The sequence below is a fragment of the Ctenopharyngodon idella genome, chromosome 7 (genome assembly GCF_019924925.1).
Source record: "Ctenopharyngodon idella isolate HZGC_01 chromosome 7, HZGC01, whole genome shotgun sequence".
Taxonomy (NCBI): Eukaryota; Metazoa; Chordata; class Actinopteri; order Cypriniformes; family Xenocyprididae; genus Ctenopharyngodon; species Ctenopharyngodon idella.
Window position 1 is genome coordinate 25,143,443 of NC_067226.1, and position 27,064 is coordinate 25,170,506.

The window sequence follows — 27,064 nt, forward strand, 5'->3', positions numbered from 1 at the left end:
ATTTCATAATTCACTCTGTTTAATGTAAATAGAAGATCATCACACTTACGACAACAATATCGCTCAAGGCACAAAACGGAATTGACAAATTCCCTGTATAGACGTGTTTCATGGGGGTGTGTGGGTATTGTGAGCACATAATACTTAACATGCAGGGGGAAAACATTACAATAAATGCATTATCATCATATTAAAGGGATAGTTCACTCAAAAAAAAAAAATAAAAAAATAAATAAAAATAAAAAATCTGTCTTTATTTATATTCCACAGAGAAAAAGTTATACTGGTTTGGAATGAAATGAGGGTGAGTAAATGGTGACAGAACATTTTATTTTTGATTATTCAAAATAATGTAATCACAGATTAAAATATAGCAGTTTTTATTAGTTACATTCATTCATTTTACAATACTGAAATTGCCATAATTGTTTACAACAGTAAACAAGAACAATTCAACTACAAAAGCCCTCTCATTTTAACAATGTTTGGTCTTGGTCACTTTTATTGTTTCATTATTGGCAGTGTATTGATGAATTATTTATTCAGTATTTCCATTATTTTCATTAAAACTGAAGAGTTAAAGCTGAAGTAAGCGGCACCAAATTGCAATACACAAATAATGACTTGTTTTAAACAGGTTTCTTGGACCAAACCCACACAAATGATTGAGCCAGTATTGCTATGTTGGTCGAACAAAGTTGAATGTTGAAAACGCAGCAGAGCTGTGAGTTTTTACACTCTTCAGGGATCAACCTACTGGGATCAGAGAAAGTATTTTAATGTTTTTAAAAATCAAACACAGCATCTTAAAGACCTGCAAAAATCATTGCTAGCAAACTCTTGTGTTTTGTTTATAACCTTTTGCTTTACGGTTCCTTAAAGTGCCCCTATTATGCTTTTTCGAATATTACCTTTCATGCAGTGTGTAATATAGGTAATGTAAAGTGCAAAGTTTTAAAGATCAAACTGCACAACAAATAAAGTTATTGTCTCCTAAAATAAAGAATCGATTCTGAACTGCTGAAACTAGTCGTCAGCAATTAGTCTCACTGTATATGGAAAAACCATCGTTCGTATCACTGTTTATCAAGTGCTTTAAGAAGCCTCCGCAGCTGAAATTTATATGGTAATGGGCGTTTAGTTTCTGACACCTGCTCTGTAAGCCGTAGACCAATCACAACAGACTGGACCATCTGACCAATCAGAGAAGAGTAGGCTCTCAGAAAGGAGGGGTTTAGAGAGACAGAATCCTCTTTGAGAAATTAGGTCATGTGCATATGTGTATATTATGAGAAAATTAAAGTTTTTTTTTTTTAGGTTTTTTTTATTACCTTGGATGCATGTAAATCTATTGTAGGAGACCTCCAAAAAAAAAATTTGGAACCTTTAAAATAGCATAATAGGGGAACTTTAGTAATCTGCATAATGTTGGTGAGCTTCTTTAACTCTCTTCCTTTAAAGAATGGAGTATGGCCTTCAGAATGGCGGCTACCGCCACTGCACCGGGGTCAGGCTGGGTCAGATGTTCAGATGCAACGTAACTGGCACGTCCAGCTTTTGCAGTGAGACTGCGGGTAGATTCCGCTCCTAAATCTGCTTTCTGTAACAGATAGGCATGAGGCTAATATTATAGATGCAAGAAATTGAGAAAACTGCAAAAGAAAAAAAATTGCCTAAGTGACAGTCCATACCTCCACTGCTGCTTGTAGTATAGCCATGTGACCATCAGGAGGTGCTGTGGAAAGTTTCATCAACTCCTCTACAGCAGGGCATAGGGCATCAAGCTGAAAGATAACACATAAGGTCAGTTTTATCAATGATTTGCCAATATTAAAAGATTGGATTTAATGAAGGTCCAAAGATAAGACTTGCAGGTTAATTATTTCAAAAACACTGTTCAAGCAGATCCATCATTGATATAAATGGAAATAAATAGTGGTGTTTGTCAATTTATATATTTATCCAAAATACTGTTCATGTACATTCAATAAACTATTCAGGTAAACAGGGAACTACACTAATGTATAAAAGGTAAGTTTATTTATTTATTTATGAAAGAAATTAATACTTTTATTCAGCAAGGATGCATTAAATTGGTCAAAAGTGACAGTAAAGACATTTAAAATTTTACAAAAGAATTCATATTTCAAATAAATATCACAGCTTCCACAAAAATATTGAGTAGCACAACTGATTTCAACATTGATAATAATAAGAAGTGCTTCTTGAGTAGCAAATCAGCATATTAGAATGATTTATGAAGGATCATGTGACTGAAGACTAGCGTAATGATGCTGAAAATTCAGCTTTGCATCACAGGAAAGAATTACATTTTAAAATATATTCAAATAAAAACAGAGTTATTTAAAAATCACAAAAATTTTACAATTTTACTGTTTTTAATTTTGGTCAAATAAATGCAGCCTTGATGAGCATAAGAGACTTTTTCCCAAACTTTTGAACGCTAGTGTAATTCATGCATATATTAGCTTGTAAGACTGATGCTGGACTATCTGGACCAAGAGAGGGCTACTCTTTGAGAAAACAAAGGAAATTAACATTTGGACTCTCTCTTGCGAAATTAGCATCCCCATCCGAGACGCAATCACACTGAGTCTATCACACCTGCCTTAATCTACATTTCCTTTCCTTCACCCCCTCTTCCCCCATCTCTTCTCTCTACATGCAGAGATGACCTGAAATTCACCCAAAATCTGTATGGTTTAATGTGAACAATCATCACAGAATGCTATACATGTTTGGTATCGTTTGAAATGTCTCAATGCGACTGGTACAATGGTCTCGTCTACATGGAAGTAAACCAAAAGGTATTAAAGGTTTTAAGAGTTTAGAGATACTTTGGTTGCAATCGTGGGTGTGCCCCTTTCCCAGGGTCCTTCATCCAAACTACCTCCTGTTCCCCAACAAGGTGCAAACTCCCTAGGTCTGTGACACTAGTCAATGCAAATTCTGATTGTAAGTTCATGCCCCACATTGGGGGATGTTTTGTCTTGGTCTGAGTATTTAAAGAAATGTTGCAAAAGGCTCTGCGCGATTCTGTAGTCAGATAAGCCCACATTGCTGAATGTCCAAGACACTCAGCAATGTGCATTTTTCTAATGTCAGGTATTCATCTTTTACTCTATTTCTGAGCATTTGATGTGTTGTATTGATCATCTTTGAATTGATTATGTAATTGGCATGATACATTTACCTGACTAATAAATTGTTACATTTGATTTTATTCTGACTTACTCTGAAATTATTGACTTCAGTAGATTACAATGTATCCACTGTTACCGCAAATCTGTCTCAGGTTAGTACCAGACTAAAGTCCAGTTGAGTGGAGCATAGGGGCACGCCAACTGAGATTTTAGAGCTCCAGCTAACGCTTGGCATTAGTTCAAGTGTACTTAGACTGTAAAGGCTGAAAAGGGAATTTCCGTTTAGGACAACAAAATGTTGATCGACCAACCTAAATAGGGTGAGCCTTAACTAGAGTATCATTACATTAAACAGAGGTAAGTGTACATGGGAAACCATGACATAACCAAACCAAAGATACTATCAGAGTAATATTGGTCAGCTTATCTGTAGTAGTGGTTGATTAGAGATACAGTGGGTACGGAAAGTATTCACACCCCCTTAAATTTTTCACTCTGTTATATTGCAGCCATTTGCTAAAATCATTTAAGTAAATTTTTTTTTCCTCATTAATGTACACACAGCACCCCATATTGATAGAAAAACACAGAATTGTTGACATTTTTGCAGATTTATTAAAAAAGAAAAACTGAAATGTCACATGGTCCTAAGTATTCAGACCCTTTGCTGTGACACTCATATATTTAACTCAGGTGCTGTCCATTTCTTCTGATCATCCTTGAGATGGTTCTACACCTTCATTTGAGTCCAGCTGTGTTTGATTATACTGATTGGACTTGATTAGGAATGCCACACACCTGTCTATATAAGACCTTACAGCTCACAGTGCATGTCAGAGCAAATGAGGATCATGAGGTCAAAGGAACTGCCTGAAGAGCTCAGAGACAGAATTGTGGCAAGGCACAGATCTGGCCGAGGTTACAAAAAAATTTCTGCTGCACTTAAGGTTCCTAAGAGCACAGTGGCCTCCATAATCCTTAAATGGAAGAAGTTTGGGATGACCAGAACCCTTCCTAGAGCTGGCCGTCCGGCCAAACTGAGCTATCGGGGGAGAAGAGCCTTGGTGAGAGAGGTAAAGAAGAACCCAAAGATCCCTGTGGCTGAGCTCCAGAGATGCAGTCGGGAGATGGGAGAAAGTTGTAGAAAGTCAACCATCACTGCAGCCCTCCACCAGTCAGGGCTTTATGGCAGAGTGGCCCGACGGAAGCCTCTCCTCAGTGCAAGACACATGAAAAAACACCTGAAGGACTCCAAGATGGTGAGAAATAAGATTCTCTGGTCTGATGAGACCAAGATAGAACTTTTTGGCCTCAATTCTAAGCGGTATGTGTGGAGAAAACCAGGCACTGCTCATCACCTGTCCAATACAGTCCCAACAGTGAAGCATGGTGGTGGTAGCATCATGCTGTGGGGGTGTTTTTCAGCTGCAGGGACAGGACGACTTGTTGCAATTGAGGGAAAGATGAATGCGGCCAAGTACAGGGATGTCCTGGACGAAAACCTTCTCCAGAGTGCTCAGGACCTCAGACTGGGCCGAAGGTTTACCTTCCAACAAGACAATGACCCTAAGCACACAGCTAAAATAACGAAGGAGTGGCTTCACAACAACTCTGTGACTGTTCTTGAATGGCCCAGCCAGAGCCCTGACTTAAACCCAATTGAGCATCTCTGGAGAGACCTAAAAATGGCTGTCCACCAACGTTTACCATCCAACCTGACAGAACTGGAGAGGATCTGCAAGGAGGAATGGCAGAGGATCCCCAAATCCAGGTGTGAAAAACATGTTGCATCTTTCCCAAAAAGACTCATGGCTGTATTAGATCAAAAGGGTGCTTCTACTAAATACTGAGCAAAGGGTCTGAATACTTAGGACCATGTGATATTTCAGTTTTTCTTTTTTAATAAATCTGCAAAAATGTCAACAATTCTGTGTTTTTCTGTCAATATGGGGTGCTGTGTGTACATTAATGAGGAAAAAAAAATGAACTTAAATGATTTTAGCAAATGGCTGCAATATAACAAAGAGTAAAAAATTTAAGGGGGTCTGAATACTTTCCGTACCCACTGTAGTGTTACTTTAGTGTATACAGATCTATGGGGACTAAACAAAATACTTTTAGATCGAGCAAGCATGAAAGCGGCCTTCTAAACAGTATAATCAATTACCTCTGTCTAGTCACCAAGACTGGCTAGTTTGTGATCGTGGGCCCACATAATAAATAAATGGCCAGTGCGAGGACCCTGTGCGACTCTGAGAACCGAAATGAACGAGTACAATAAGAGTAAAGAGTTAAACAGAATATTCAAATGTCTAGATAAATTATAAATATAAATGGTCAATAATCAATTGTCATTCCAACCTAAATTTGAGGTCATATTAAAATGGAGTCAGATAAGAGTTTAATTGGAATTAGACTACCTTGGCACACTGAAAAGACCGAACGCGCAAGAAACCTTCCCCATTCTATGGGAAAACCGCCGTTGGGCCTGTTGGGTGGGTCTTACAAGCTAATCTGCATTTACTATTTACTAATTAAAGAACAGAGATTACCAATTTGTGTACAACAATGACTACAACTATAATTTGACTCTTAATTTCTCTCTCAATCATACCATGGTCCGATCTCCTGGTTCAGCACCTCCATATCTGTCAGAAAAGGAATACATTTGCAATAAAATGACACACATCTTTATACTTTACACACTGTGCCAAACTGTAAACTTGGCAACTTCGAATATACTGAGAATACTCAAGTATAAAGAAAAACAATTCAGAATGTGTTCATCTAATACTGGTGTCACTGACCTCTTCATGGCCTCTGTCCCAGCATGCAATGCCTTGGCCCAAGCAGCACCATCACAGTTTTGTTTGAGATGAGGGGCAGCCGCGGACAAAAACAAGCAATATAACTGGGGAGAAAAAGATAACGGATCAATTGATCATTTCATGAGAAATTCATAATCATTTTGTTTTCAAATAGTTAGGGTGTGTTCACACTTGGCACGTTTGGTTCGATTAAAACAAACTCTGGTGCAATTGCTCTGCTAGTGCGGTTCATCTGAAAAAGTTTAAACGCTGCTATTCGAAACCCTGGTGAACACCAAACAAGTGGATCGATAAAAGGTGGGTCTCGGTCCCGGACCAAACAATCCAAGAGAAACGAACTAAAAGTGTGAACACCCTTAAGGCCTGAGTGATAAAAACACTGACAGCCAATCAGAATCCACCCGACTTTAAAGAGCTTGAGCATTTAAAGCGACGGATGACTTAACTGCAGCGAGTGCTTAGAATAAACAGTGCGATATTGTCTGCTGGTGTGGACGCTAATATAGTTATTGTTCTTGGTGTGAACGGGTCCTATAAAGTAATTTATCAGCTCAAGCATTGGTTTAGGGCGTCAAGTGTCTGAACCTGATGTAAATGCACATACCGCCCCTGATGATCCTCCCATCCTATCCTGGACCAACAGAGCCAGATCTGCAAGAAGCTGGCCAAGGTTGCCAGGGATTCTACTGGTCTGGAGCCACTCCTGAATGGCTGAAGTAGATGACATTGTGAAGAAAAACATTTTAACAGCATTATTTTTTAACATAAAATTAAGTAATATGTTGGTTTAAATAATATGTGCATTGTTAGAATGTTGAAAAAGTTTTACCATTAGCTGCAAGAGCATGTGTGCTCCCACAATCTCCATCCCCTGCTGCGCGGTCCAAAGCATTGAGTTCCTCTTGGCGCTGCAGGAGGATCTTGCACACTGACTCCAAAACCAAGCGAATGACGGAGGAAAGCGAGCCTGTGAAGCAGTATCAGTGTGTTCATCAAGTGCTTTAGTATTTCAGTAAATATACAATACCGTTCAAGTTTAAGTAATATTTTTTCAAGTAAGATTTATTAATACTTTCAGCAAAGATACATTAAATTGATCAAAAGTGACAATATAGACATTTATAATGTTACAAAATATTTCTATTTCAGTGCTGTTCTTTTGAATTTTCTATTCATCAAAGAATCCTGAATTATCTTTATCATCACAGGAATAAATTACATTTTAAAATATATTAAAATAGAAAACAGCTACTTTAAATTTTAAATTTACCGTCATTATATTTATCTGAAGCTGCGGCAGGTTTTTCTGCAGGTTCCATGAACAGGTTCCTCCCACTCAGAGAGGTCGTGCTGAGGTTTGGCCAGGCTGGGGCTGTGGTTTTAGCATCTGAGAAAGACAAATCAGTGACACTTCACATACTCTGCACTTCATATATAGGCAAGTATGTGTGTAAAATTGGATTTAAAGCCAACTCACCAAACAGTCTGAGCATCTCTTCATCAACCTTCATTAAAGAAAGAGACATTCCCGCCATCTCCAGTGATGTCATGAATGATCCCGACATCACCCTGACAACCAGCACACCACGCTCCTCTGAAAAGGAGCGAATCGAATCAGAAACAAACACCAGTTGAAGACATTTAATTTCTTAAGAGTATAATGAACTACAAATATTAGCATATAACATGATCATTTATTTTCTTCTTGCAAAAAAAAAAAAAAAGGAAAGAAAGTTGAATGAGTTGTAAGTTGTAAAAAAAAAAAAAAAAAAAAAAAACAAAGATGTAAGCTGAATGTTAAATAGTGTTGTGCTACTTGAGTCTCACCTAGGCAATGTACAGCTGCTTTGGAAACCACAGCCATTTCCAAACATGAGAGACCACCAAGATTATTCACGCACAGCACCACCTTGTCTCCTGTTAGAGAAATACATGTTTGAATACATTCATGTAAACCTTCAGATTCAACCCTGTTACACATCATACCTGACTTCAGCGGCAGATGTGATTTGTTTGAGGAATCAGTCATGTGATTTATTATAGTCTTCACAACTTCATCAGCTGAGGCCACCTAAAAACACTCAAAACTGTCAATCTCAAAGGACCATACATTGCTCTTTATTGTAGGATTGGATGATCGGCATGTTGAAAAGACTCACTTTTGATCTCTTAATACCGGGTTCTCCATGGATCCCTATACAAATAAATATACAGTATAAATTTTAATATATAAATATAATATATATTAATACACTATTGTTCAAACATTTGGAATCAGTAAGATTTTTTTCAAGAAACTGACACATGAAATTAATCAAAAGTGACATTTATAATGTTACAAAAGATTTCTAATTTAAAATAATTTCTGTTTAAATAAATAAATAAATGCTTTTGAACTTTCTATTAAAAAAAAATGTATCACATTAAGCAACAAAATATTAAGCAGTACAACTTTTTTTTAACATTGATAATAATCAGAAAAGTTTCTTGAGCACCAATATAATGCTGAAATTCACCGTTTCCATCACAGGAATAAATTACATTTTCATATAGAAAATAGTTGTTTTAAATTGTAATAATACTACTGTTTTTACTGTAATTTTGTTAAATAAATTATATATATATATATATATATATATATATATATACACACACACACACACACACACACAGGTGCTGGTCATATAATTAGAATATCATCAAAAAGTTCATTTTTTTATTATAAATTATTTTTAAAAATGAAACTTTCATATATTCTAGATTCCCTACATGTAAAGTAAAACATTTCAAAAGTTTTTTTTTTTAAATTTTGATGATTAGAGCGTACAGCTCATGAAAGTCCAAAATCCAGTATTTTAAAATATTAGAATATTTCCTAAGATCAATCAAAAAATGGATTTGCAAAACAGAAAAGTTAAAGTTCTTTAAAGTATGTTCTTTTGTGCACTCAATACTTGATCGGCAGGACATATTACAGCAAATGACTTGCTCCTAGCACAAATTACTGCATCAGTGAAGTGTGGCATGGAAGTGATCAGCCTGTGGCACTGCTGAGGCACTATTGAGCCTTCAGATCATCTGTATATTGTTGGATCGACTGTTTCTCATCTTTCTCTTGAAAATATCCCATAGATTCAGGTCAGGCATATTGGCTGGCCAATAAAGCACAGTAATATCATGGTCAGCAAACCACTTGGAAGTGGTTTTTGCACTGTGGGCAGGTGCTAAAGTCCTGCTGGAAAAGGAAATCAGCATCTCCATAAAGCTTGTCAGCAGATGGAAGCATAAAGTGCTTCAAAATCTCCTGGAAGATGGCTGCATTGACTTTGCACTTGATAAAACACAATGGACCAACACCAGCAGACGTCACGGCCCCCCCCCCCAAATCATTATTGACTTCAGAAACTTCACACTAGACTTCAAGCAGTTTGGATTCTGTGCCTCTCCAGTCTTCCTTCAGACTCTGGGACCATGATTTCAACATGAAATGCAAAATTTACTTTTATCTGAAAAGAGGACTTTCGACCACTGTTCACTGTCCAGTTCTTTTTCTCCTTAGCCCAGGTAAGATGCTTCTGACATTGTCTCTGGTTCAGAAGTGGCTTGGTAGTCCTTTTCCTGAAGATGTCTGAGTGTGGTGACTCTTGATGTGCTGACTCCGGCTTCATTCTACTCATTGTGAAGCTCTCCCAAGTGTTTGAATCGGCTTTACTTGACAGTATTGTCAAGCTTGCGGTCATCCCTGTTGCTTGTGCACCTTTGCCTACCCAATTTCTTCCTTCCAGTCAACTTTGCATTTAATATGCTTTGATATTTCACTCTGTAAACAGCCACCCCATTCAGTAATGACCTTCTGTGACTTACTCTCTTTGTGGAGGGTGTCAATGATTGTCTCCTGGACCATTGCCAAGTCAGCAGTCTTCCCCATTAGTGTGGTTTCAAAAAACAAAAGATACCCGGATTTTATACTGTAGGGATGGTCATTTAATGAAACTCAAATGTAAATATTCTAATATTTTGAGATACTGGATTTTGGACTTTCATTAGCTGTACGCTCTAATCAACAAATTTACAAAAAAAAACTTTTGAAATGTTTTACTTTACATGTAGGGAATCTAGAATATATGAAAATTTCATTTTTTAAAATAATTTACAATAAAAAAAATGAACTTTTTCACGATATTCTAATTATATGACCAGCACCTGTATATATTATATATATATATATATATATATATATATTACATACACACACACACACACATACACACACACACACCCAGTCCTACCCAGTCCCAGCTCCATCTCTCCTGGTGGAAGCTGGAAAGTTGGAAGGCATCCGGGCACACTGCATGGAGACAGACTAACACCCAATGTGCCTGTCAAAACACCATAAAAAAAAATATATATTTTTTTGTTAACACTTTACATTTAGGTCTCATTTTTACCATTAGTTAATTAATTAATCCAGCTGTTTATTGTTTGTTAATGTGAGTTCACAGTGCATTAACTAATGTTAACAAATACATTTGATTTTAATAATGTATTAGTAAATGTTGAAATTAACATTAACTAAGAGCAATAAATAATTCCGTACACGTCCCATATCCTTGGTTAAAATCATGATTTTCTCACGATTTACAAATAGTTGGAAACATTTGGAATATTGTACGTACTCCACTGAACAAAATATATAACACTGGCCTAGTGGTTTTTGGATAGTTTACTGCAAAAATCTTACATATTGTAGCTTTAAGCTATAACAACACAAATGGTACTATGCTGGTCTTTCTCACCGATATTTTTTGTTGCTTTGTTCACCCATGCAACAATTTCATCCAAAGGACAGCCTTTCTCTGCCAGAGCTCCAGCTAGCTAAAAACAAATTTATTATTATTATTTTTTTATTTTGATTTGATAATGCAATTGATTAATATAGCCATGTCAAGCTCATTATAGTACCTTATGAATGAACACAGTTCCACAAATGCCTCTCCTGCCGGCCTTGCTGGGCTGAGCGAAGGCGCAGTCATCGGCCACAATCACAATGTCCACCAGGACGCCCTGTGATCTGGCCTGTTCAACAGCTATGCCAAAGTTTAGACGGTCACCCGTGTAGTTCTTCACGATGAGCAGGACTCCTGAAGCGCCTCCCTTCCACAGAGTCAGAATGGCAGCCAGCACACTACCTGGAGGAGGGGACGCAAATACAGCTCCCGCCACAGCTCCAGACAGCATCCCCATGCCAATGTAACCTGAATGAGAGTGAGACTTGTCAAATGTGAAACAGTTCTGAAGCTCAAGTACGGCATGGCACTAGCAACACCAAGGTCATAGGTTCAATTCCCAGGAAATGAATGAACTGTTAAACTGTTCATATGTGAGTCACATTTGCTAAAAGCATCTGCCACATGCATAAAAGTACATTATCGTTCAAACGTCTGGGGTGTAATTTACAGAGCTAAATCAAGATTTTTCCTTTTAAATACAGTTATGACAATAGTACCGTAGTAACTATGGTATTTATGGTATTTTCTAGAGGAGTATAGATCTTACGTAGCCCCGCCCCTTTTTTGCGCTGTGCTCGTTGTTTTTGTCTTCCGGTTTGTATTTCTACAGTGATCTTATGTATTTATGAATGAACTGATCATTTTAAAATCTTCCCGTTCTACTGACATTTGTTAAAGGGTTAGTTCACCCAAAAAAGAAAATTCTGTCATTTATTACTCACCCTCATGTCGTTCCACACCCGTAAGACCTTCGTTCATCTTCGGAACACAAATTAAGATATTTTTGATAAAATCCGATGGCTCAGTGAGGCCTGCATCGCCAGCAATAACACGCCCTTTTTCAATACCCAGAAAGCTACTAAAGACATATTTAAACAGTTCATGTGACTACAGTGGTTCAACCTTAATATTATAAAACGACTAGAATACTTTTTGTGCGCCAAAAATAAAAAAAATAGCAACTTTATTCAGCAATATCTAGTGATGGGCAATTTCAAAACACTGCTTCATGAAGCTTAATGAATCATAGGTTTTGAATCAGTGATTCGGAGCGCATATCAAACTGCCAGGATCACGTTAACTATTGAAGTTTCAAAACACTTATGACATAACGAAGCCTCATTTACTAAATCATGGGATTTTGGCGCTCTGAACCACTGATTCGAAACAAATGATTCATAAAGCTTTGAAGCTTCATGAAGCAGCGTTTTGAAATCGCCCATCACTAGATATTGTGGAATAAAGTCGCTATTTTGGTATTTTTGGCGCACAAGAAGTATTCTCGTCGCTTTATAATATTTAAGTTGAACCACTGTAGACACATGAACTGTTTTAAATATGTTTTTAGTAGCTTTATGGGCATTGAAAAAGGGCGTGTTATTGCTGGCGATGCAGGCCTCACTGCGCCATCGGATTTTATCAAAAATATCTTAATTTGTGTTCCGAAGATGAACAAAGGTCTTACGGGTGTGGAACGACATGAGGGTGAGTAATTAATGACAGAATATTCATTTTTGGGTGAACTAACCCTTTAAGACGTCTGCTTTAAACATTACAATGGTCATGAAACTTTCATTAACTCTGCAACAAGTAAATCCACTTCACCAGCTAATTATTCTTTGACAGCGATGCCATAGAAATATAGGAGCTACCGCAAAAAGCGGAAGTTCAAAGACACTATTATAAAGATGGCGGCGCGTTTGTTTCTCTGGCGCATAAGGTCTATAAACGCTAATAGTGCATGAGCATGTTTCTGTGCCAGCGATAAAGAGACGGGCAAGAGAGAGCGAGCCAGAATAGGGGAGGGGCTGATGTATCATGCATTACCTGCATGTGCGGGTTCATGGCCAGATCCTCCTCCGGACAGGAGCGCTACCTTTCCCTTAATGCTCTCCAGATCTGACCGCAGCACAACTCTGTGCCCCCGCAGCAGCACCAGATCCCCGTTACTCCTGACGAGACCATCCAAAGCCTCGTCCACACACTTATCAACCGAGTTCAATAATTTACTCCGCACCTGCTCCAATCGTAAAAAAATAATACATTTCAAACCTTCGCATGTCTCTATTCAGTCAGTCACTACTCAACAGTTACGTTACACACTTTTTCAAAATCATGACAGAGACAAATTTTTAATATATGTGCTCTGCGCAATTAACATGTAACTGTTTGTTGAAATATTCCTGCAGGAGACACCGTTACTTACCTCCATCACGCCTGCAGACCTTCGTCCTCTGACCACTTCCGCATACACGCGTCTATGACGATGACGTCACAAAGCCCGCCCCAAATCAAAAGCACTCGTCTCCAATTTATATATTTTTAATATATAGGTCTTGAACTCACATCTTTGTTTTGTTTAGTAACAATTTAAGAAAAAAGTTTTAATAGGAGTTTTAATCTCCCTTAAGTCTTGTTTTTTTATTTTTGTATGGATGTATGCTACAGATCAAATATTCTGTTTGCTATGTATATTGTGCTCTGTACTAGTGTATGTTTGTAGAAACAAAACAATCATCAAATTAATAATATACTCATATAGTAAAGTACTCATATCCACTTTTCCCTAACTCTTTATTATTAAATGTTTACAATTTACTACATCAGCAATATAAGTAAGCATACATTTCAGTTACATATAATAACACGCTCAAACTGTTTACTTATTGCAAGCAAATCAAAAAAACTAACAAATACAAAGTCCTATTTGAGGAAACTTTGCAAAGGTCTACATTTGTATTAAACATACAGGTCCCTGCATTTTTTATGGTTAACCTTTTCTAGTGAATGGCAATTTCTTTTTCTTGGACAGATAGAGAATGGACTGTAGTACACTGCTTGGTCGCATTATCCATAAAGTGATGCCCAGTAGCAGGCAAAAAGTATAATCTGTCATTTTTCTCTTCATAATTAACAGAGAAAAATCCAGGCCATATGGAACAGATACCCAAAATAGAATGCCAGTGATAATTACAAATGCCCTCTTTTTCTGACGGTGCATCCCTTCTTTCTGTGTTTCACCAGGACTTGGTCTCAGCAGGATTTTGAGCACTCCTAGACTACAAGCAGTGATCACCAAGATGCTGATTGTGAGGGACGATATGTAGACTTCAAGTGTGTTTTGTGGATAGATGGAAACAGCTAGTACTCCGTAAGCTACAGTCAGCAGCCAGACCAGTCCTGCACCAAAATATCTGTGCTTCACAAAAGCTGGGTTGCGGTACGTTGCTGGATGAGCAACGGCCATGTAGCGTTCAACACAAATCAAACTATTCATAAAGGGACGTCCAACCAGGTAGCTTCCAGAAAAGAACATAGCAAGGAATTTTGCGTATTGATAGTTAAAGGCAAAAGCAACCATAGTAGCAGAATAAAGTATTATCACCAAAATCTCTAGTGCAGATAGGTTCATTGTAAAGATTTCTGATGCTGCCAGACGCCCCCTTATTCTAACGTTACTTGTGCCCAGCCAGAGGACCCAGATTTGGATGGGCAGGAAGACAATGAAGTCCAGTGCTATTACAGAAAGTTGAAGTGAATACCCTGGGTTGGAGTCAGTGCAATCCAACCCAAAAGAAGAAGTTTGGTTCTTGGAGACAGTGCTGTTCATGTTTCTCTTCAAGTTAAATACACAAGAGTACCTAAAGGATATTAAGAACAACAAATAATGGTATAGTAGCAATGAAAATACATTCCAATGTAAAAACAAAATAAGATAACACATGTTATTCTCTGTGGTGACCAAGACATGTATTCAGTAAATTACACTGACCTGATGTTGGACAGATCAGAGTGTTTCCAGTGTTGTTCCAGCAGTGTATTCTCTCACGCTGGTTTCATCACATATGTCACATATTTTTGCATCTGTATCTCTAAGTGTGAATTATGAAAGGAAAATATGCAAATATGGAATGAAAATCAGCATTTTAACAGCATGTGTTCATTTGAGTTTGTGTTCACAGTAACCTCAAAATAAGTGCAGAGAACTGATATTGCATGCATTTGACTGTAAATGACATATTTACTGCTCAGGGCTGAGTTTCCCAAACGCATTGTGAGCTAAATTGATTGTAGAGACTTATTGGTGGCAATGGTTCTAAATTAAGTGTTATATAATGTTTTTTTTTTTTTTTTTTTTTTTTTTGTTGTTGTTGTGCAATGGTTCTAAATTAAGTGTTATATAATGTTTTTTTTTGTGCAAGATTAATGTTAAGTGGGAGATTTATTAATGATTCATGTTTTGTTATGCTAATTTAGAACAGTTTCTGTTAATATGGGTTTTTGGAGAGTTGCCATCATGGTAACATGCAGTGCATGCGGCTTGGTTTGAGAGCAAGTATATTAAAAGCTTTATATTGCTGTACTCATTCAGCAAGTGCTATACTATGCTATTGTTAACATGTTAACAATTTAGCAAGTTAGCATTTTTTGAATTAGCTTGTTAGCTAGCTAATTTTACACTAATACAAATGTTTACATTCAGGTTACATGATAATTTAAGTTAAACAAACATTTCAAGTTTAGAACAATGGATGAGTAGTACAAAATATGCCAGTTCTGCTTACTTAAACTTCGAATTTCTTAACTTAAGTCTTGCCAACTTATTCGGGTTTACAGTGTATGATCCACTTAGGCTTTAAACAAACGCTGCACTAATTAGTTAATGACAATAAGGTTGACGAATATTGTGTCCATGGACATTTTTTTAAATCAATTTTGAGTTAACACTGTGAATGTATTAGGTAAAGTGCTTAACTGGTCACTTTTTTGCATTTACATTTACGGTAAAACGTTTGGAATAATTAAGATTTTTTATTGTTTATTAAAGAAGTCTCTTATGCTCACCACGGCTGCATTTGATGAAAAAGTAATATTGGGAAATAACTGTTTTCTATTTTAATATATTTTAAAATGTAATTTAAACAAAAGCTGAATTTTCAGCATCATTTCTCCAATCTTCAGTATCACATGATCCTTCAGAAATCATTCTAATATGCTGATTTGCTGCTATACAAACATTTCTGATTATTATCAGTGTTTAAAACAGTTGTTCTGCTTCATATTTTTGTATACACTGCCATTTGAAGGTTTGAGGTGAATTAGATCATTTTTAAGAAATGGAAATTAATACTTTAATTCAACAAGGACACATTAAACTAATTCATTTTATTTCAAATAAATGCCGTTCTTTTGAACTTTCTATTCATCAAAGAATCCTGAAAATAATGTGCCAGTTTCCACAAAAATATTAAGAAGCAAAAAACATTTTCAACATTGATAATAATCAAGAACCAGCATCAATAATAATTGATAATAATGGTGCACTAAATCAGTAGAATAATTTAAGGATCATGTGACTCTGAAGACTACAGTAATGAAGCTGAAAATTTTAAAATATATTCAAAAAGAAAACAATTTATTTTAATTTGTAATGATATTTCACAATGTTACTGTTTATATGTTTTTGATCAAATAAATTGGTGAGCATAAGAGACCTCTTTCAAAAACATTAAAAAATTATTCCAAACTTTTGGCTGCCAGTCTAAGTAGAGCAACATGAACGGACTCAAACTGGTCACCTGAAACACTATTGTGCGACTGCTCAAAAGGCTATGGCTCCAACAAAATTTTTCACCATTTTTAACACTTTTTTTGCACTCACTTCCTTTCATTTTAAATCGATTTTTGTCCTCCTTTGTGCAAATACATGTAGTCTCTTATTTTTTTAGATCATAAAAACCCATGCATAATAATTATAATAGAAGAATTCAATAAATGTAGATGTAGTACAGCATCACTTTATTATTAACAGAATCATTACAGTAATAAGCAGTCAATTTACATTCACACAACATTAGAATTCTCAATATTTTCATGTTTTCAGTAGAATTTTATTGTGCTTCATTTGTTAAATGTGCTTTGTTGTTCACTTAATCTGCTTGCATTAAATGCATTTAATTCTTATACAATTAATTAAAGAAATTCCTGTTAATTTATTTGTTTTGTTGGACTTTTTTGCCTTTTTTAACAATACTTGTAAAGCAGTCTTGATAGGAAAATGATAAAGAGAGATGATGGTTACAAAAACCAATGCAGAATTGACCGTGAATCTCTGTCTGAGAGCCACTTCTCTGCACGGCTGCGCTACTTATTAGGACGTGGCTCCAACATTTTGTGCTGTTTTAATAAGAAACTTTTTGATACATGAAAACATACCATGCTTAGACAGATAGAGAAGAGGCTGTATCATACTACCTTGTTGCATTAACCAAATATTGATGCCCACCAGCACACAAAAAGCATCATTAGGAATTTTATTGATAATGGTGAAAATTAATATATCTAGGCCATAAGGAACAGATATGCAAACTAGAATGCCAGTGATAATTACAAATGCCCTCTTTTTCTGGTGATGCATCCCTTCATTCTGTGTTTTACCAGGACTTGGTCTCAGCAGGATTTTGAGCACTCCTAGACTACAAGCAGTGATCACCAAGATGCTGATTGTGAGGGACAATATGTAGACTTCAAGTGTGTTTTGTGGATAGATGGAAACAGCTACTAATCCGTAAGCTACAATCAGCAGCCAGACCAGTCCTGCACCAAAATATCTGTGCTTCACAAAGGCTGGGTTGTGGTACATCGCTGGATGAGCAACGGCCATGTAGCAAATCAAGCTGTTCGCGAGGGGATGTCCAAACAGGTAGCTTCCAGAAAAGAACGTAACAAGGAGAATGGTTTCTTGATAGTTGAAAGTAAAAGCAACCGGACCTAAAAAATAAAGTATGGACGCAAAAGTCTCTAGTGCAGATAGGTTCATTGTAAAGATTTCTGAGGCTGCCAGATGTCCCCTTATTCTAACGTTACTTGTGCCCAGCCAGAGGACCCAGATTTGAATGGGCAGGAAGACAATGAAATCCAGTGCTATTACAGAAATTGAATACGCTAGGAAAGAGTCTGTGCATGTGACCGCAAAAGAAGATGTTTTGTTCTTAGAGACAGTGTTGTTCATTTTTCTCTTCGAGATGTGTGTGTCTAAAGAATGTGAAGAACAACAAATAATACAACGGTACAATAAAAAAAACTAAAAACAAAACAAACAAAAAAAAGCACCTGTTTTTTTTTTTCTGTGGTGACAATGAACAATACAGAAATAGAAACAATAAATTACACTGACCTGATGTTAATCGGACAGATAGCCATCTGAGTGGTTTTTATTCCTGGAACTCTTCTCACATTAGTTTCACCCCAAGGTACATATGTTTGCATTCATATGAATTATGAAAGGAAAATATGCAAATATATAATGAAAAGCAGCATTTTAACAGCATGTGTTCATTTGAGTTTGTGTTCACAGTTTTAAAACCTCAAAATAAAAAGTGAAGAGAACTGATATTGCAACCTTTTGAATGCCATATTTAAAGGGTTAGTTCATCCAAAAATGAAAATTCTGTCATTTATTACTCACCCTCATGTCGTTCCACACCCGTAAGACTTTCATTCATCTTCGGAAAACAAATTAAGATATTTTTGATAAAATCCGATGGCTCAGTAAGGCCTGCATTGCCAGCAAGACAATTAACACTTTCAATGCCCAGAAAGATACTAAAGATGTATTTAAAACAGTTCGTGTGACTACAGTGGTTCAACCTTAATGTTATGAAGTGACGAGAATACTTTTTGTGCACCAAAAAAACAAAATAATGACTTTATTCAACAATATATGTTGAATGATGGACAATTTCAAAACACTGCTTCATGAAGCTTAGAAGATTTACGAATCTTTTGTTTCAAATCAGTGGTTCGGAGCGCGTATCAAACTGCCAAAGTCACGCCCCCCCAGTGGTGGACCACTGAAATTTGAAACACTTATGATTTAACAAAGCCTCGTTTACTGAAATCATGTGACTTTGGCAGTTTACACGCTCCGAACCACTGATTCGAAACAAAAGATTCATAAAACTTTGGTGGTGGTGGTGGTCTCCTGCTCCGTCAGCTCTGGTGTGGTAGTCTCCTGCTCTATCAGTTCCACTGTGGTGGTCTCCTGCTCCATCAGCTGCACCTTGGTGGTCTCCTGCTCCGTCAGCTCCATCGTGGTGGTCTCCTGCTCCGTCAGCTCCATCGTGGTGGTCTCCTGCTCCATCAGCTCCATCGCGGTGGTCTCCTTCTCCATCAGCTCCATCGTGGTGGTCTCCTGCTCTGCCGGCTTCACCCTGGCCCCCCACTCTGCCTCCCTTCTCTTGCTCTCACTCATTACACTGTGAAGGGATGGGGCCTAATATACAGTTGGAGATCTTTTTTCATCATGAAGAGCTTTATTTTGTGATAAATTTTGCTCTTTGCTTCTGCAACCATACCTGTTCAGACTGATAAAGATTAATAAAAGTCTGTGTTTGTTTTTCCTGTGCATACTACAAAAACAAAACAGATTTAAGTTAGATCTGTTAGGTCTAATAATTAGATTTTGTTCTGCCTATATGTGAACATAGCCCAATATACTTTTTCATCTCTTTAATTATAAAGATCATTATGCATTAGCAATATAATCGAAGATTTGATTTACATTCACATTAGCATTACCAACATTTTTCATAACATAACACAGTAGAATTTATTGCTCTTTATTGGTTACATATACTTTGTTCAGATTATCTACTTGCATTAAATGCAAACATTTATAAATACCAAGAAAAACAACTAATATTCGAAGAATCCTATTTCAGGACTAATTTCATATCACACAGAGCATTAGCAAAGGCCACCGGAGACCACAAGAAAGCGTCCCATTTTGTTACCATGTTTGTTACCATTTTATCAGCTTTTAATGCCAATTATTTGTTGGACTTTTCAACATTTTTTAACAAAAGAAGCAGATAGAAAATAGTAAGGAGAGCTGATGGTTACACAACACAACCCAGAATTGAGCTTACGTCTTACATCTGAGAGCCATGTGATATCCACGAAGCGACAGCTCCAACCTTTTTCGTTGTTTTAATGAGAAACTTTTTTGCTGCATGAAAACTTGCCAAGCTTGGACAGATAGAGAAAAGGCTGTATTAAACTACATTCTTGAATTAACCACATATTGATGCCCACCAGCACACAGAAAGTATCATAAGATATATACTTCTTCATACTTAAAACAAACAAATCCATACCATATGAAACAGATATGCAAACTAGAATGCCAGTGACAATTACAAATGCCCTCTTTTTCTGGTGTTGCATCCCTTCCTTTTGTGTTCCAACAGGACTTGGTCTCAACAGGAGCTTGAGCACACCTAGACTACAAGCAGTGATCACTAACAGGCTAATTGTGAGGGAGACAAGGTAGGCTGCAATCGGCTGTTCTGGAAAGGTGAACACAACAAATCCTCCATAAGACAAAGTCAGCATCCAGACCAGTCCAGCAACAATATATCTGTGCTTCACAAAGCCTGTGTTGCGGTACATCGCTGGATGGGCCACGGCCATGTAGCGCTCAACACAAATCAAGCTATTCGTAAAGGGACGTCCAACCATGTAGCTTCCAGATAAGAACACAAAAATAAGCATTGTGTGTAGATATTTAAGAGCAAAAGCAACCAGTGTAAACACATAAAGTATGACAGTCAAAAGTTCTAATATAGACAGGCTGACTGTAAAGATATCTGAGGTTGCCAGACTTCCACCTTTTCTAATGTCACTTGTGCCCAGCCAGAGGACCCAGGTGTGAATAGGTAGGATGATTAAGATCTGGAATGCTGCGACAGTTAATCCAATGAAACTCCCTGGGTAAGAGTCTGTGCATGTAAATACAAGAGGATATGTTTGGTTCGTGGAGACTGTGGTGCTCATCTTGCTCTTCAGTCGAAAGAAGTACAAGTATCTAAAGAACACGAAGAACATCTGTCAAATGGTGCAATGAAGATTCATTTAAAAAATGTATAAACAGAAGAAAGACAGACTTTAGTGAAAACATAAACTGTTAGCAATAGTGACACAGAGCTATAAGATTGTTTACTGACCTGGTACTGAACAGGTAACTATTAGAGTGGATCCATCGTGCAGTGTAGTTTATCTCACCTGGGTGTGCATCATTTATATCAGCTGTGTGTCTGAATGAATTATATCTGGAAAATATGCAAAAAGAAACCAGACCTTTAAAGGGTTAGTTCACCCAAAAATGAAAATTCTGTCATTAATCACTCACCCTCATGTCGTTTTACACCCGTAAGACATTCGTTCATCTTCAGAACACAAATTAAGATATTTTTGATAAAATCCGATGGCTCAGTGAGGCCTGCATCGCCAGCAATAACACTCCCTTTTTCAATGCCCAGAAAGTTAAAACATATTTAAAACAGTTCATGCGATTACAGTGGTTCAACCTTAATATTATAAAGCAACGAGAATACTTTTTGTGCTGCAAAAATAAAAAAAATAGCGACTTTATTCCACTATATCTAGTGATGGGCGATTACAAATATATAATATTCTGCCTGGTGCCTGCCTCCCTTTTTTTGTATTATTTCATTAATTGTTGTTAGAATTATTATTTGTCTACCTTTTGAGAACTTATTTTAACTGTTCATTTTTACATAAAATTGAATGAAATAGCTTTTGTATACAAGACTTAGCAATTGTACTCAGCGTTGTTTATCACATAAGTAATAAGGAAAAATAATATTTTACTGTAGCTATAATCAGACTATAATGGCTATGATAAGTATAGATTTAAGATATTTAAGATTTATGCAGATGCTTAAGATGTATATACATGTATGTATGCATATGACCCTGGACAACAAAACCAGTCAGAAGTTGCACAAGTATATTCTGACTGGTTTTGTATCTAAAGAACACGAAGAACATCTTAGCCAAAATACAAAATACATACAGCAATAGCCAAAAATACATTGTATGGGTCAAAATGATCGATTTTGTAAATTTCCTACCATAAATATATTAAATATTTATTTTTGTGAGTGGATATGCATTGCTAAGGACTTCATTTGGACAACTTTAAAGGCGATTTTCTCAATATTTTGATTTTTTTTTTTTTCTGCACCCTGAGATTCCAGATTTTCAAATAGTTGTATCTCGGCCAAATATTGCCATATCCTAACAAACCATACATCAATGGAAAGTGTATTTATTCAGCTTTCAGATGATTTATAAATCTCAATTTCAAAAATTGCCCCTTATGACCGGTTTTGTGGTCCAGGGTCACACACACATATATATATATATATATATATATATATAGAGAGAGAGAGAGAGAGAGAGAGAAGCACACAAAACAAGTACATTTGGATTACATTTTACATTTATTGTATGGAATACAACAAATGCAAAGTTGTTTAGAGGGAAACAAGCTAGAATAGAGACTGAAGAATGAAAGAAATAGTACAATGTAGAAAAAAGTACATTTAGTATAAAAGTTTTATACGTTTTAGTAGTAAAAAACCATCAGAATTCATTTAACTGCTCATGGAAAGTGAGACATTTTGAGACATTCTGATATCTAATGTAAACATATATGATGCATTCAGTATAAAAAACATTAATCTCTAAATAAATATATTAAAGGTTAATGGCTTTTGATGCATGGCAACTTGCCTATTTTTGACAGATAAAGGTAAGGTTGAACTGCAGTGTTCGGCAGAAGGGTGCACCAACTTAAGCCTAGAACTGAACAATAAGTGTGATATGGAAGTTGATCCCTCAGTACAATAACACATGAGACTGTCCCATAGCCAAACACCAGCGTGATCAAGATGACTGTGACGGCTACAAAAGCCTTTCTCTTCAGTTGATATGCTACTGCTTTCTCATTTCCATCCCCAGGCTTGGGCTTTTTTAAAACCCACAAAATCATGACAGAGCAAGATGAACACACAACTAACATTACTATAAACACTCCTACATAAAATGTTGGTATTCTAGGGTACGAGTCCATAACAAACCATCCATATATTAGGATTATCAGCCAAACCAGCCCAACAAATGACATTTTAATCCTAAAGGCTTTCATGTATTTTAGATAGACCAGCGGATGGACCACAGCCAGGTAGCGCTCCACACAGAAAACAGTTTGAAAGAGTGGTCGACCCACAATTAACATACAACACAGGTAAACAGAGATAAGTATAATAACTTTCTTATTAATGATTACACTGAACAGAAAAATAATGATGGAGATGTTGCCAATGACCTCAGCAACAGACTGATTCAAAATGATGAAATCTGAGGACAAAACATCAACATTTCTTCTTGCCAGCCACAGAATCCAGCAGTTCACAGGCAGCATGAAAACGACATTCAGAAATGTGGAGAAACCAGTGAGAAGAATTCCTGGAAAGGAGTTTGTGCATTCAAAAAATGGATCACCAGAAGAGTGGTTTGCAAACTGAGAGGTGCCATTGGATAGAAAGTCAATAGTGTTGTTCACTGCCATATTTTCCTTTCTTTTCTGTATGGAACAAAGGTAAAATACTGTAGTTTGTTGCAACAGAAAGCACAAGACAAGAAAGGTGAACATGAGTTTTAGGTACATTGTGCTGTGATATATGGTAACACTGTAGTAAATGATCGGTTTATACCAAATAACTACATCAAATATATTTTATTTATTATAAAGTATACTTCTCCAAAACTTTCCAACGTTATTTAAGACATTTGATTTTTCAAAGGGAAAAGAAATTGACTAGCATATACTCACACATGAAGAGTTGCACACATATCCATGAAGCCTGTGTTGTGAGGATTTTGCATGTATACCATGTATTTTAACATGATAGCACCTCCCTTTGTCAAGAGAGAGATTCTTTTGAGATGACAGTATGCAGAAAAGAAGTGAGCATATTTATAAAGATATATATAAATATAATATATATAAATTTATACACAAGCAGATACTGTTATCACAAATTCCAGCAACATTTATTTTGTCAAGAGAGAGATTCATTTGAGATGACTACAGTATCCAGAAAGGAGTGACCCTATGTATAAATGTATACACAAGCAGATGCTGTTATCACAAATTCCAGCAACATTTATTTTGTAACTTAAGGTAGGTCGGAGACATTTAAACAATAGGTATATTAAAATAAATATATTATTATAGAAACAAATTCTGTTGCCTGAAAAAAATGAAAAAAGTGTTTCATAATGTCTAAACAGCTTTGAAATCGAATGCACCAAGAATAAAGCAGCACATTATGCTTCAGTAAACTTCCTTAAACGAAAAAAAGTTATAAACGAAAACTAAACTCTAAATATCAGGCATCATAATGCATGGTATAAAGGTAAGAAGTAGCCTATGTGGACCATATAATATCTAGACACACTAGCTTTATACTATTTGTGTAAGCATTAAGGTACGAGAGCTGTGCTGTATCGTGAATAAGTCACGGCTGAAGGGTGTTGTTAGGCACGACGCGAAGTGAACGATACAGCACTAGCCTCGAGTACCTTATTGCTTTTATAAAACGGTTACCACACAATACAAATATTCAAGCCAAAAATATGTATCAAAGAACTTCATGAAGTAAACTTTCACTAAAGCCTTTCTTCCGCCGGAAAAAATAGTCCCTGACTGTGAACAGCAACAGAAGTTACATTATTACGCCATTAGATGGCGGCAAAGACTGTCTTTATGAGTGTGTCAGTCAGTAGCGAAGACTTTTACATTGAAAAGACTGAATTGTTGTGAACACAGAGCAAGACGCAACTGACAAATGCTTTGACTAGCGCTGTCAGTCACGGGAAAACCCCTTAACTGTTAAAAGGTCAAAATAATACATCGGACATTTAAACAGACTTTTATTATGAACATAGGACTGATCTGAAGGAAAATGCTAAATCTGAATGCAGGTAATAAACTCGATCACTCGATCTCTTTCTCGCAATACTCTTCTACATAATACAGTAAGCTTCATATCAATTGAGAACATACAGTTTGTAGGAAAAATACTTTGCTGTGACTTTTGTGAAACAAGTATAAGAACTGAGATAACAGATGCAGATAAGACTTGTTATGTCCTTTGAATATAGCCAAAATGCATGAACAGAAGCTGAACGCTGGTGCGTCTCAAAATCAGCTTTATTTTCACAAGTGTGTGTTATTTAATATTTTCTGCAATCAATCATCATATTCTATTGGCAGTTGTTATCACTGTAGATTGTCCAACATTCAAATGAACTGAATTTGATGGCACTGTGGGTTTGTGCCTCTTGTAGTAAAGCTCCCTGTTTCCACAAAGCCTGTAGACCACATGTTGACAAAGGTGACAGTAATAAATGACTTCATGGAAAAGTGTTTGGTAACGACTGAGATTTCATATGAATCCACTGAACAGAGTAAAAGAGTAGTTGTATCTGAAACCTACTTGTAATTAAAATAATTGTGGTAATAAAAACTATATCTATCCACACACACAAGCACACACAAAATCAATTGTTCTATTCTATCACAACTGATACTTTCCCTCAATATTGTATAATACAATTGTTACTAAATTGTGCAGAATTGTGTAGATTGTGCAGAATAATGTATATAATGTATAAATGTATATAAACCCTGCTATCAGAAAAATGTAAACCAAACAATCCACATCAAACAACATCATATTAAACATTTTTGATGCATGGCAACTTGTCCACTTTTGACAGGTAGAGGTAAGGTTGAACTGCACCAACTGGCAAAAGGATCCACCAACTTAAACCTATAAATAAGCAATAAGTGTGATATGGAAGTTGATCCCTCAGTACAATAACACATGAGACTGTCCCATAGCCAAACACCAGTGTGATCAAGATGACTGTGACGGCTACAAAAGCCTTTCTCTTTAGTTGATATACTCCTTCTTTCTCCTTTCTGTCTCCAGGCTTGGGCCTCTTCAAAACCCATAAAATCATGACAGAGCAAGATGAACACACAACTAACATTGCTAAAACCAGTCCTATGTAAAACCATGTAGCCATTTTAGAGTAGGTATCCACAAAATACCATCCAAACATCAGAATTGTCAGCCAGAACAGTCCAACTAATGACACTTTCATTTTAGGGTTTTTTGTGTATTTCAGGTAGACCAGCGGATGGACCGCCAGGTAGCGCTCTACACAGAAATGGGTTTGAAAGAGTGGTCGACCCACCAAGAATGTACTGCACAGGAAAATAGCAGTAAGAAGAAGAACTTTCTTACTAAGCAAAGCACCTAAAATAAAAGTACAGAGGGAAATCCCACCAATGACCTCAGCAACAGACTGGTTCAAAATGACAAAGTCTGACCATGCAACGCCTTTATTTTGTACTGCTTGCAAATTGTGTGCTATTTTAGAAATGGTCAGATTAGTCCAAATGAAGCCACAAAATGTTAATCTCATATTTCACATCCTGAAGAAGTTTTACAGAAAAAGGTGAACAACCTTTTTAGATGCACCATATTACCACAGCACATTATTAGTAGTAGTAGATGGTACAGTGAACAATGCTTAAGATCATACCACATAAATTCATATTTTTGACATTATTTTGATATCACTATTATTTTGCTAAATTTGATTGTATTGAAATTACATGTTTACTAATTGAATATTTAAATCATTTATTTTTTTAAGCAAATTTCAAACATTTTACACACTTACTCAAACAAAGAACAGCCTGTAGAAAATTGTGAGGATTTAGTCTCTGTACAATATATTATATTGTGATATCCACTCCCTCCCACACTGAAGCTCATGTGGAGTTATTACAGCAGAGTTATATATAGGCCTGTATCTACACTATAACTAAATTTTTTACTCACAGTCGAGTAGAAAATGTATGAACCAAACATGTTCTTGGCCAGTTATACAAACAGGGTGTTTATTAACCAATGTCTTTGCTGCTGACCTTCGATGATCCAATTCAACCATACAAATAAACAAAAATGACTTCAGTTAAACATCGCATTTATGTTTCATTTTTTAGTTTTTATAGCTGAAGACATGCTGCATCCTAATTCGCCTATACATGTACTACGCCCTAAAAGTATGTACTCCTTTTTAAAGAAAAAGTACTACTTTTGAGTAAGCTTTG

At 36.4% G+C, this 27,064-nt stretch overlaps 1 protein-coding gene across 1 annotated transcript; it reads right to left on the minus strand.

Annotated features, from left to right (window-relative positions):
• Positions 1–309: 309 nt before the first annotated feature.
• tkfc (triokinase/FMN cyclase) lies at positions 310–13,292 on the minus strand. The gene is made up of 16 exons (XM_051899373.1): positions 13,208–13,292; positions 12,829–13,018; positions 10,955–11,247; positions 10,789–10,867; positions 10,282–10,371; positions 8,152–8,186; positions 7,979–8,063; positions 7,820–7,909; positions 7,470–7,586; positions 7,263–7,379; positions 6,822–6,959; positions 6,597–6,703; positions 5,972–6,075; positions 5,779–5,812; positions 1,692–1,784; positions 310–1,600 (listed from the first exon to the last, which is right to left on the minus strand). The coding sequence occupies exons 1-16, from the start codon at positions 13,211–13,213 to the stop codon at positions 1,442–1,444; spliced, it is 1,737 nt and encodes a 578-aa protein (XP_051755333.1). The 5' UTR covers positions 13,214–13,292; the 3' UTR covers positions 310–1,441.
• Positions 13,293–27,064: the final 13,772 nt, after the last annotated feature.

Bases quoted from the DNA above. Each gene is read 5' to 3' on its own strand.
- tkfc (XM_051899373.1), bottom strand. The intron at 7,910-7,978 runs GTATGATGTGTA...TTTCTCTAACAG, and splicing joins ACATCTGCCGCTGAAGTCAG to GAGACAAGGTGGTGCTGTGC. The intron at 6,704-6,821 runs GTAAAACTTTTT...CATCTACTTCAG, and splicing joins ACATGCTCTTGCAGCTAATG to CCATTCAGGAGTGGCTCCAG.